Below are 13,841 nucleotides of genomic sequence, written 5' to 3'. Positions count from 1 at the left end.
ACGGGGGTCGAGAGAAGTTTTCAGCCTCCTTCCGGGTGTTCCCGAACGTACACCGATAGCTTCCTTTCCAGTACCGACTCTAGTCGTGTCCAGCCGGACCAACGGGGGTGGAGAGTTCTCCGTCTCCGGTCAGGAGTTCCTGACATCCCGCCGACCACGGGGAGTTTTGAACCACGCGATCCAACGCGCCCATTCGCCTAAATAAAACATTAGGATATGTAAAGTACGTACATCACATATCCTAATGTTTTATGGGTATATACATAGGTAATGTAAATTATATATACTGTATGTACAAATGTATATACAGAGGACCTCTAATGTACATCATTGTGGTAACATAACATATGTACATACACTATACATCCCTTGTATATACATTGCATAAAAAAATATATACATGGTACATATAATATACATAGATGTACATACATTGTATGTATTACGTATATCTTAATGTTTTGATAGTCTCCTTTCAGCTCGATACACTTGATCCAATGATTCTCCAACTTTTTCAAACCATCCGAATAATATGATTTGTCCAACCCTTCAAAATAAGCCTCTGTTTCGGCGATGAGCTGGTGGTGAATCTCTTTCCGTCGAACCATTTCTTCAGGTTTGAAAACAGAAAATAGTCGCAGGGGGCTTGCCAATATCCAAAGATTATGCTCGCATAATCGCACTTCTGGATGAAGGATACAGTATGCGTTATGTAGCGCAACGTCTTGGTGTATCTGTATCTGTAGTGAATAGAGCATGGTTACGTTACCAAGAAACAGAACAATACGCGAGACATCAGGGAAGTGGCCGTCATCGTGCAACAACAATCCGACAAGGGGTGCGTTCCACTTAAAGTCTGCGACGACCACGACCACGACCGCAGTATTTGCCGTTCCACTAACTTACGGCGCTGCGGGCGAAATCTTTAGTGGAACGGGTTTTGTGAGTGAACAGTCTTTGTAACATGGATGCCATTAAGGTAATCGTACTGCGCTGTAGAAAATATGAATCTGAAGACTCATCCAGTTCTGATGATGAATGGGAGTTAGTGTTACGTAAAAGAAAAAAGCGTACACTTCGTCCGCGAATTCCAAATTATCGATGTTGTAGGCCGCTACATGGATTACGATTTCAAAAGTCATTTTAAGTTAGTGAACATACATGATTTTTCACTCGAATTATCCACATATGTTTCTTCGCAAGTTGTTGATATTAATAATAATATTTCTTCTTGTTCATAAAATGTCGAAGGCGACTTTTGAATTTCTTTTACAAATGCTCAGGCCATATTTAACGAGACAAATAAAAGGATCTCCTATGATACCACCACATCATCAATTAATGATAGCTATTTGGAAAATGGCAATGATGGACTCCTACAGGTAAGGAAACATTCAACATAATGCAATAAATAATTATTAATTCACAATAAAGTATTTGCATTTTATATTTTTTTAATAAATTTCTTTCTTAAGATCTGTTTGCGATAGATTCAATGTTGGAAGAGCAACTGCTGTTCGGGCTGTGCGAAGGGTCACTCATGCACTTTTCTTAAATGCTTCAACATTTATTAAATGGCCTATGGTGACTATGCTGAAAGGGTTATGCAAGGATTTGTAGAAAGCAGTAGCTTTCCAAAAACCATTGGAGCCATTGACGGTACCCACATTCGAATAGATGCTCCAAAAGAAAATTCTGTCGATTACATAAACCGTAAAGGATTTCATTCAATACAGTTACAAGTAACAAGTATTTTAATTTGTTAATAATGAATAGTCTTTTGAAAATATTTGATTATGTACATCTGCATTCATTTACAGTTGGTGTGTGATCACAGAACTTTGATCACACATTGTTATGCTGGGCATCCTGACTCAGTTCATGACCAGCGAGTTTTTCGACAATCTGAGGTAGCAAACTACTTGAATGATGAAGAGAAATTTCTAGGTGACAGTCATATATTGGGAGATGCTGCATACGAGTAGTGATGGGCGATGTTGTTTCGATTAATCGGTATTCGATTATTTTTCCCTCGATAATCGATTTTTTTGTCGATTGTTTTTATCTCGATTATTAAGAGGTTAGGCCACTGTAGAAATTTCAAAAAATCGATTTTTTTTTGCTTAAAAGATGCCTTAATATCTTAATAATGACATACTCAAAGAGGCGGGAAAAATGTCTAAATACTTTTATTTTGAATTTTGGCGCAGCGCCTCTCAGTCTGTAGCGAGCGCCTTTTACGATCACTACGGCGCGTTGGAATTTATGAGGTTGGTGCAGGTAAACGGCGATAGGTAATGAATGTATTTTATACCTGAAGAGACTTTCATATTAAAGGTTCTGCTGAGTGACCTATAGATGTTGTTGCTTGTCTCACACACTTACGAAAAGCGTCTGTGTAGCGTCAGTTACGCACCGTACAAAAACTGCCTTATGTCACTGTAGAATTTTCAAAAAATCAAAAAAAATTTGTTTTGCTTAATCGATACTTTAACATGTCAAGAATACAATGAGCATAGTTTCATAGCGGTAAAATTGTTTAAAATATATGTTTAAATACTTGAAGTCAAGAAAGTCACATTGTATCAAAACTCACGAAATTACATATTTCGCGCGCTTCTAATTTTTCACTGTCCTGATCAAGAAGACTAGAACTAAGGAGGATCAACTCGTGCCAATAGCGGTAGTGGGGGTGAGGCAAAAAGTGGCGACGGATAACTTCCCCCACTCTTGCGCTTCATTAGTCCTCTCTGTCGCTCTATATAGGGTATGTTCCGAAATTAGCTGGAAGTACTGGCGCTGCTGTTACTGAATTAACTGACTTTTGCTGTTTCGAAATGTAAGATTTTACTGAGTACTGAATTTTGGAACGGAAAAGCAGTAAAAGAATGTTATTTGTACTCTGTACGTAACCTTAATATTTTCAAGAGATCGAAATACAACCGAATTCTGACGTATAACCGATATGGACCGACGTGTTTTATCAAATATTATTGAAATTATACTGGAAAACGATTCAAGCAGTGACAGTTCTGATGATGACATATTATTACATATATTAAATCAGATTGATGGCAAACGCGGATCATTGCTACTAAAACCTCGTGTACAGAATTACATTCAAAACGTAGTTTCTGTATTATCAAACGTAGACTTTAAATCACATTTTCGGTAAGAAAAAGTTATTTATGTATATTGAAAATATACTTAATAAAATATATGTAATATTCATTATTTGTAATAACGTATGTATATTATTTGTAGAAATGTGTGTACCATATCGCTATACTATTTTATAAATATATACTACTTTATAAAAAATAAATAGCACTGTGTATATACTATTATCGGTATCTACAATCTCGTATGACTTTAATTTTGAATCCATAATTCTTTTTTTCTTTCGTACTTCCAGTATTAAACTTATCACGATCAGACGATTTCACGCTCCGTGCTCTGTTACTGCTTTTACTGTATTTGCCTCACCTCTTGGGATGGAGTAGAAACAACCGGAAGTCAGCAATCCCCTAGGGTCAATTTATGCAGAATGAATAGTAACTTGCAGTAACTGACAGCATAAGAAATTCTATTTTGGAACGATAAAGCAGTGCTGTCAGTACTGCCAGTTAATTTCGGAACATACCCATAGTTGTCGCTCTATCGTTCTATAATCGTCACTTTGTCGCTCTTATATCGAACTTTCACACAATGCGCAGTGCCGCTGCACATCGTGTGAATAGCCGCGGACGTTTTTTGACTCACCCCCACCACGCGAGTTGATCCTCCTTAGTTCTAGTCTTCTTGATCCTGATAAATATGACACCTATTTTCGTGCTTTTGAAAGTAGATAATAGAGGGAGCTACTAGCATTCCTAAACATCAATAGGTTAGAAAACCGGTATAACTTCATAGTCTATAGTATTCAGTACGTTGAACGCTTGTCGACGCACATGTTCAACGCTAATACAAGTGCACGCTGTACACGTTTAGTTTTCAATTTTATTTTTAAGCCGTGTAAATTATGAATAAAGAGAAAGTGTATCGTACCAAAAAAGGTACGAAAAGTTCAACGTGGTCATCGCGAAGAAGCAAGATTTCAAATAGACGGCCGCTGAATCGATTCGAGGCAGAACAGGATTCGGAGGAAGTCAGCACATCAGCGAAAAAATTAAAGTCGTCGAAATTTAATAATGACGTGCCAGTTAACGACACCTTCGGCTACAGAATATTGCATTTCGCAGCCCTCGCAAGTGCGATTTCGGCGTATTTAGTGTGCAGAACGTGCGGCAAAAACGTGATTTTGTCGGAGACTAGTAAGCGAGGATTAGGTTTCAAAGTAATTATTTCCTGTGGAAATTGTGAAGATAAATATTGTTCATCCTCTCCATACATAAAAAACGGCTACGAGATAAATAAACGAATTACTTTAGTAATGAGAATACTAGGCATTGGCTTACACGGAATGAAAAAGTTCTGTGCTTTCATGGACTTGCCAGCTCCGATTTTTCACTCTTTTTATGACTCAATTGTACAAACAATTGCAATAGCTACAAATTCAGTTCGTTTTATGAGTATGAAACAGGCAGCAAAAGAAGAAAAGGAGATAAGCATTACAAAAGGACAGACTGATGGAATTATGATTTCAGGCGATGGCTCATGGCGAAAACGTGGATTTTCTTTTTTATACGGAATCGTAACGCTCATCGGTTGTCATACTGCTAAAGTTATTGACGTTATCGTAAAATCCAAGTATTGTAAATCGTGCGAGTATTGGGAAAAACATGCCGACAGTGCTGAATATGAAGAATGGGCGACAACGCACGCAGAAAATTGTCAAAGCAATCACAATAGCTCTGCTGGAAAAATGGAAGTGGACGGCGTACTTGAGATGTTTCAGCGTTCGATCGAACTGCACGATGTTAAATATACAAATTACATAGGTGATGGCGATAGCACAACATTTAAAGGCGTAATGGACGCAAAACCTTACGGCGATATTATCATCAAGAAAAAAGAATGCATCGCTCATATTCAAAAACGCATGGGAACTCGTTTACGAAATTTAAAAAAATCAACGAAAGCCGGAAAAGAAAAATTAACGGGCAAATTAATTGATGAACTTACAATATATTATGGCCTAAGTATTCGTCGAAACGCAAATTCAGTCGAAAATATGAAAAAAGAAATTTGGGCAACTCTTTATCATAAACTTTCGACAGATGAAAATCCGCAGCACGGAAATTGCCCTCAAGGCGCCAACTCTTGGTGCTCGTGGCAAAAAGCATGTGCTGAAAACAATTTAAATTCGTATAAACATAAACCAGCGCTACCCATCGAAGTTTTCAACGCTATCAAACCAATATACGAAGATCTTAGTCGTGACGATTTGCTTGAACGTTGTTTGGGTGGATACACTCAAAATAATAATGAATGTTTTAATTCGATTTTGTGGAATATTGCGCCGAAGAATGTTTCAAGCGGTAAACAAGTACTTGACATAGCAACGGATGTTGCTGTATGCACATTCAACGATGGCCTATCTGCTGTTATGAAGATTATGGAGGTGCTCCAATTCACCATTGGCTCAAACTGTTACAATTTTTGCGTGGAAGCTGACGCAGCGAGAATTCGAGGTGAGAATGTCGGACGCAGCAGAAGAGGCACGCTCGGCATCAAAATCCACGAAAAAGGCTGGAGAATATGAAAATACTAACATAGAAGGTCAATCATATGGTGCTGGGATAGCAGACTAATGGTAAAAAATTATATCATAGCAATTTTCAGCTTTATATACTAGAAAATACTACATAAAATTTTAAAAGCGTTTTTCTCGAAACTATGTTTTTTAAATTGGCTTGCAGCATAACTCAAGCAATTTTTAACCGAATGACTTGAAATTTTAACCATATCTTCATAATTAGATTTTTAAGAGAAGTACGTACGGATTTTTAAAAATATTAAAAATTGCAAAAGTTATAAACAAATATAGGTCGATTTTTTTAACGAAAATCGATGTCACTTTTTTAAAAGCTTGTGATTTTTTAAAAAATCAATATTTTTCAAAATCCGTACGTACTTCTCTAGCTATAGACTTATAGATTATGAAAAAAAAAATTATTTTTTTCCAGAACAACATTTACTCAACTTATGCTGCAAGCCCCGGAGCCACTTTTTAAAAAGACGACTTTTTTGACGCTGCACCGTACCGCCATTTTGTATGATCGATTCAAACAAAAAATATATTTTTATACCTTATTATATATATAAACATGCGGTTTAGTTCATTTTTTGAAAACAAATTTTTATCAACCCGAAAAAAAATATTTTAAAGTAGGTGCGTTTTTGTGCTTCTACAGTGACCTAACCTCTTAAATCATCCGATGTCTTCAGTTCCGATTAATTGATCATTCGATGTCTTCAGTTCTGATTAATTAATTATTCGATGGTTTTAGATTCGATTGACTCTCAATGGGTGTATTCAGTGGCTGCGTTCAGCAGAACGTTTGTTTTGCAACTGTTGGTAGTTTCCTTAGCGCTGATTGGATCATACTTTTAGATCTAGAAGAATGGTCCTATCTCAGCAGACAATCATAAAACGGTTGCAAAACTGTGGAGTCTGCTGAACGCAGCCATTATTACGACCGTTTACTGAGCGCTTAGTGAGCTCTTAGGTTGTCGCGTCACAAGCTCCAACATGCTGCTAACATAGTTCTTACTCACTCTATCAAGCGCATTGGAGTGAGTAAGAACTATGCTAGGAGTATATTGGAACGTGTTGGAGCACGCGACGCGAACAAACCTCTTGTATCAGGTTGGTCCATATTTTTAGATTTAACAGAATAGGCCAATCAGATGCAAGAGCTCACTGAAGTGAGTGATTGTACTGAATGCACCCAATGATATGATACCAATGATGGCTTTAAGCCGGTTATATATTGGCTGCGTTCAGCAGACTCAACAGTTTTGCAACCGTTTTATGATTGTCTGCTGAGATAGGACCATTCTTCTAGATCTAAAAGTATGATCCAATTAGCGCGAAGGAAACTTCCAACAGTTGCAAAACAACCGTTCTGCTGAACGCAGCCATTAGCAAACCGATCGCAAGTTTGTTGCGACAGCCAATATGAAACGTTGATTTCAAAATGCAAGCTTTAGATTGGCTATCGCAACAAACTTGCGATTAGCTTGCAACTAATATAGAACCGGCTTTAGGGCTTATAAACTGATTGTCTACCGCGTCACATTTTGCCGCGCGGCAAGCGTTTCAACTTTCAATTCCGCGTCCAGTGTGCACTTGTGCGGAAGTATACACAATATACACACTCAAATCGTCACCCATGGCCCAGTCACTCGTGTGAGTCGTACAGGTCGTACTTTCATGCTCGTGATTCGTGTGAATTTCTATTTTCTGCGTTACAACTTTATTTAGATTCTTCTTTTATATTCAATCATATACTGAAGTGGGTAGTGTTGACTGCTGAGTGTATACAGTTCCGACTAGTTCCGAGGAATCCAGAAATAAATGTAAGTTTCTTTTATATCAGTGAACGTATTCTTGAAAAGTAACGGATACGAAAAATGTACGAAAATAGTATACAGTATGCAGGGTTGACCAACGTTATTTTTCCGTACACTTCGCCGTTACTTTTTATCAAAGACATAGAGAATGTTATTGAAGAATTTTACAACAGTTGCAAAGCTGCTTTCTCTGCTGAACGCAGCCAATAATGAGAAAAGAGAGAGGGACCGTGGAAGACGGCCAATCTCCCTCTCATTCTCTCTCCCATTACGCCATTGAATGGAAAGAGACAGAGATGGCCGTCTTCCACAGTCCCTTTCTCTTACTTTTATCGATCATTTTGACACATGGATCTAGCAGTCCATTCTCTATGTCTTTGCTTTTTATAATAAACAATTTGATAATGACGTTGCAATTTTTTTATGACGGTGATGTTAACTAATTAAATGCTAAAGTTATGCCAAGGTTAGAAAAGTCACTTTGAAAAGTAATTTGTCACCATTATGCATTACTTACTGAAAAAAATAAAATGTAACGAGTAACGCATTACTTTTTACTCAAGGGTTTAGTCCGCAAACACAATAGGGTAGTAAGCCTTAAGCCTTAAGAAATTGATCAATTACAATCGAATGTGAAAAGAATAATCGACTATGAGTGGTCAATTCCTTAAGGCTTAAAGCTTACTACTCTATTGTGTTTGCGGACTTAAGCACAAAGGAAACCGTGACTGAGTCGTAGAATGTAAATTGTAGTATGATCAATGTCTGTAGATTGACCAAAATATAATGACTTGATCTATGATTACGACTTACGTGTCATGGATTTAGTTATGGCCTTTGTGCTGAGATCCTCATACGTTATTTTATCAGTACGTGTATGAGCGTGTTGTATGTGACTTTTCCAATCCAATATAAGTAACGAGTGATTTTTTCTAAATTCCAATGATGGTGTTATCGTTAATATCATAAAAATTCGCAACATCTTTATCAAATCGTTATTATAACAAAGTAACGACATTTTAATAAAAAGTTATAACATTACAAGTAATGCGTTATTTCCTTTCTCTAAGTATACGTTATGTATATTATATGTATATTTCCTTAGCATTTTCGTATGCAATATTTTTAGAATTTAAGAATAAGGCCTTTGTACTTTACAATACGTAACTATACCTATATTGTATAGTTACAGACATTAAAGTATAAGAAATATATAAAAAATTTTGCAAAACTATAATCATATCTTTTTTTATTTCAATTGTAGATAAATATCATGAATATGAAAACCAAAAAAAGTCAGAGTGAGGTATGGAAGTATTTTGTCAAAGAGAGCTCAACCTCTGCTCAATGTATACTTTGTTTAAAAGTAATAAAACATGGAGGTAATACTACAAATTTGCACAATCATTACAAGAATGTACATAAAGCATGTGGGATTAAAATCGCCATCGACTAAATCAAAACAATTGAAAATGAAAAATACAAATATGACAATGGAGGATGAATTGAATATCACATCAAATCCAGTCAAAGAACAAGAACAAACAATGCCTTTGATGGATATTTTGTCCGATAGCATTGATGATCCAACACCATGCAAACCAGATTCTGACACTGGAAACAGTATATCATCTAAACACTCATTTCAAGGCTCAAAGTTCAAAACTAAGCACAAGGTAATTATTCTCATATATAATCTAGCTTATAAACATAAATCATTATATAATATTATTTTTATTATAAATATCTTCTTATACTAAAAATAGTATTGTTCTAAATTCTAGTAGGGCTACGAAATGAAAAAGTCTTCAACATCATTTCAAAATTACTATAGCAATCCTTAAACTATAATATTTCGTATATTATAACCAATTAATTATTCATATACTATACTTAGATACTGTTTTATAAGGAGATATTGATACTGAAATTAATGTTATTATTTATGATTGTACGTCTGTGTTTAAAAGTTATCCTTTTTTTTTCAGGCTAAATCGAAAGAAACTAAAATCATAGAATCATTTGCACGAATTAATTCTTTTAAGGGTCAGTAAGATAATAAATTTTAGTTAATATCTAATCCAATAAAATATAAGTCACGCTATAAGATATTTTCTCTTTTCTCTGTTTATAGGTAGTGGTTCTTTAGCAAATAAAATCACAAATTGTATTCTTTTTATGATCGCGTCAGAAAATCTACCACTATCTATTGTGGAAAGCAAATCATTTAAACGTTTGATGAACACGGCCATCCCGCTATACACCGTTCCTAGCAGAAGAACCATTACCCGCCTGATTGACGCTAAGTATGACCTTCTAAAAGAAAGCTTTAAAGAAAATTTAAAGCTTGTTTCTACATATTCAATAACGTGTGATATTTGGACGGATGTGAGCAATCAAAGTTATCTAGGGGTTACTGTCCATTTCTTACAGCATGAATTAGTCTTAACAAACTCGACGATAGGTGTTTTTTCGCTGACGGAAAATCATACTGCTGATTATATTAAGGAAATGATGTTATCCATAATGCAATTATTCGAAATAGATGTATCATCATGTACAGCTTTCGTCACCGATAGCGCTGCTAATATGGTGAAAGCGATCACTGACGGATTCGGTTTTGCTAAACATTTACCTTGCATCGCGCATTCCTTATCCCATTTGGTTCCAGACGCTATGAAACTGATCCCTCGTATTACAGAAATTATTGCTTTATTAAAGTCTATTGTGACTCTGATAAAACGGAGTGTCGTGGCATCTGATGAGCTTAAACGGTTGCAAACACGTGACGGAAAAACTGACAGTACAATATTGAAATTTAAACAGGATGTTCCAACGCGTTGGAATTCGACTTACTATATGATCGAGCGTTTTCTACAACTAAAAGATTATGTATATCTTGTACTTTTAACATGTCCAACAGCTCCTAGAACACTTTCTCGTGAGGAAATCGATATCTTAGAAGATATTGTACAAATTTTAGGTCCGATCGAGTTTGTTACTAACGAGATAAGCGGTGACTCGTATCCGACTAGTAGTTTGGTGATTCCTGTTATTCATTGCATGGAAAGTAAGATAAAAAACTGCATTCCTTTAACAGTTGAAGGCAATTTATTAAAAACCAACATATTATCTGAGATCCACCAACGCTTCAAAGACATTGAATCGTACCAAATACTTGCAATATCAACTCTTCTGGATCCGCGATATAAACGATTACATTTTCAATCACCAAGAGCAGTTTCCAACGCTTTGTCACACATTAATAATCAATTAAAATCAATTTCTATTAATAATAAAATAGACCACGTAGTAGAATCACAAGTCAAGAGCAGCAAAACTAATAAGCACGACGCACAGTGGATCGAATAATAGGAAAAGCCGGACATAGGGAAAAAATATAAACTTTTTTTTTTGATAATAATATCTAAATATCCATAAATTGGATTGTTTTTTAGTTAGACTTTCAATATCTAACCGATTTAATGTTCAGATTGCAGCGCAGATTATTAATAGATGTTTGGAAGTTGTTGTTTGTAAAGGGAACAGAAAAATACTTAAAATTTAATGCAAATATAAAACTTGTATACAGCTGTAAAGGAAGTAACAGATGAAGGTAACTTTTTTATTTATTTAATCACTACCTAGGCTGAAATTACCTAAATGCTATTTCAATGGCATTGCTGCAGAAGTATTATCATATAGCAGTTTTTCAGTCTCCGAAAATTTAATAAGCGAAACTTCTGATAGACTATTAAAAAATTCCCCAACATTCCCCAAGAATTTAAGCATTGCAGTATCTTCAGGAGGTATTCAAGTAACTAATTTGACTAGTTTTAGCTGCTACTGGCTGCTCTTTTTTAAGAAAAGTGTCTTTTCGTTTTTATTAGAAACTTTCACGTAAACCTTTTAATTGCGCGAAATAGTATTATATATGACTAATACAATTTTTTCTTTATTAATTCTCTTTATTAATTGAATCGCTTACATGTTTCGACTCATTTTTGAGCCCTCTGAAGTACCTCTGAAGAGGGCTAAAAAATGAGCCGAAACGTGTAAGCGATTCAATTAAAAAGAGATTTGTATCAGTCATATATTATTTCGCGCAATTAATTACCGCGCCCGATTCCTTAGCCCTTTTTTGCTTTGTTTCTTATTATTATATGTTACTTTATTATGTGTTGTTATTATTATGGGTTATTATTATTATTATTCTTAATTTATTATGTGCATTTTCACAAGCCGCTCAAACTGGCCGTTTCAGCGACAAAAAAGATTATGTGATGACTTTTGTCGCAAAACTTTTTCGCATGCGACACTTTTATAGATGAATAAAGGAAAGAAGCGTTAAATTTATTTGTTTTTTTAATTTATTTGTCATTGTTATTTGTACAGGAGTTACGAAAAAATTACAAAAAGAACTTACTATCAATAAAGGAAAACAAAAAAGCAAAAAATAAAGTGTAAAATCTTCTATGCAGCCTCGTCGCGCGTCGTAGTATATCCTCTGATCTAGTTGAAATTCATTATATCCAGCTAATGTCGAAGGTTCAACAGTACAACGCTATTTAACGATCAGTTTGTATATATTTATTTGATAACTCTTATTTTTCCAGTCTGTGTTATATTAGATCGCTATTTTCAATTTGGTATTTTTAACTTATTCGAATTCAGAGACCTCAAAAACTGTTTATTACGTTTTCTTATAAAAATTGCAGCAATTTTATAACTTTCAGTCTATTAATCCGCTATTTTAAATTTAGACTTACTGTTTTTATTCGGATTCAACGACTTCAACAACTGATTAATATGATTTCTTATCAAAATCGCAGCAATTTTATAATTTTCAATCCACCATATTGGATCCGCCATTTTGAATTTAGATTTTTTTACTTCACATTCGGATTCGACGACCACACGAATATGTAAAGATTTAAATAGAAACTTAATTTTGAGATTACTACAGTCGATTCAAATGCTATGTCCGGACTTTCCTATTATTCGATCCACTGTGCGACGTGTGGACTGTTCATGACAGTTTAATAGATTTATCCGCATCATCTCTCGATGAATGTGGTGCCATGAATCTTGAATTACGACAATATTTAAACCAGCCACCTATTTCGAGAGATAAAAATCCATTTGAGTATTGGCAAACACTTAAGTCCGCCTATCCTACACTTTTCACAATCGCAATGCGTTATTTATCTGTCGTTGCAACTTCAGTTCCTTCGCATTTTTTCAAAAGCTGGAATCATCAAATCAGAGTTACGAAATAGACTTAGCGGAAAATGATTAAATAGTCTACTCTTCTTGGGTTCACTCAGTGAACAGATTTGGGCACTTGACTGAAAAAAAAACCTAGCTTTCTGTGTTTTATATTACATTCTATAACACTACTTAAATATAATTTTAAGTCTTATGTATGACTGTACGTATGATCAACTAAAAAAATTTTTAAATAAAGATTGCACTGGTTGTGTATATTTAAAATTGGCAATTGGCATGTAATTTTTCTCAACTTTACTATTATTCTACTTTGCATGCAATAGTTGTTCATGTATTTTATTATGTATTACGTTGATTACTATACTTATAAAATATATATAACATAAATAAAATTATATTTATAAAATTTTAATTGTTTTTTTATATTTCAGACTTCTCTGTCACTCTTGGAACAATCAGAATATGTAACAATAATTCATATTTAAGGTAAAAGGATTGAGAGAATGCGATAAATTGGTATATTGTTATACATTTAATTAGTGTTGTATAGATATATGATTTTATACATTTTATAAACAAGTAAATAAATGGTATTAATATATATTGTGAAACTGAAAAAAAATAAAATGTTCAAGTAGTTAAAATTAAAAGGCGAGTCTTGAGTGACGCCCATTTCACCACGTTGCAATTGATCACCAGCCAATCAGCGCTAAAGTAGAGAAAATCCGTCAGCACTGATCGCTATGAGTAGCTGGTGGTCAATCGCAATATGGTCAAATAGGACGCCGTCGTATTTTTGACTGCGGATTTCGAAAGAGCGGAAAATTTTACATCAAACTTGTCTTATGAAAAAATTGTTTTTGCGACCTTGGAAAGGTCAAAAATGAAAGTCAAATGCCTGAAAAACGATCTGGTGTACTTTTTCTGAAATGACGTGGTTTTCTGGGTAACACAAATGTGCATAATGCTTGAAACAAGTCAATGAATTGTAAAAGTGTCATTTCAGAAAAAGTACACCAGATCGTTTTTCAGGCATTTGACCTTCATTTTTGACCTTTCCAAGGTCGCAAAAACAATTTTTTCATAAGACAAGT

The 13,841-nt window shown here is 34.8% G+C and overlaps 1 protein-coding gene across 1 annotated transcript; it reads left to right on the top strand.

The window, feature by feature from the left end:
- Window positions 1-3,892: 3,892 nt before the first annotated feature.
- LOC108727614 (uncharacterized) lies at window positions 3,893-6,209 on the top strand. Its single transcript, XM_018455793.1, is given in 3 exon segments — window positions 3,893-5,628; window positions 5,630-5,755; window positions 6,129-6,209. Coding segments are annotated over 2 exon segments (1,731 nt in total). The 5' UTR covers window positions 3,893-4,021; the 3' UTR covers window positions 5,754-5,755; window positions 6,129-6,209.
- Window positions 6,210-13,841: the final 7,632 nt, after the last annotated feature.

Source organism: Mycetomoellerius zeteki, unplaced genomic scaffold, assembly GCF_001594055.1.
Source record: "Mycetomoellerius zeteki isolate Tzet28-1 unplaced genomic scaffold, Tzet1.0 scaffold513, whole genome shotgun sequence".
Classification (NCBI taxonomy): domain Eukaryota; kingdom Metazoa; phylum Arthropoda; class Insecta; order Hymenoptera; family Formicidae; genus Mycetomoellerius; species Mycetomoellerius zeteki.
The sequence above is the reverse complement of the archived record's forward strand: the minus strand, read 5'-3'. Positions and strand labels throughout refer to the sequence as shown.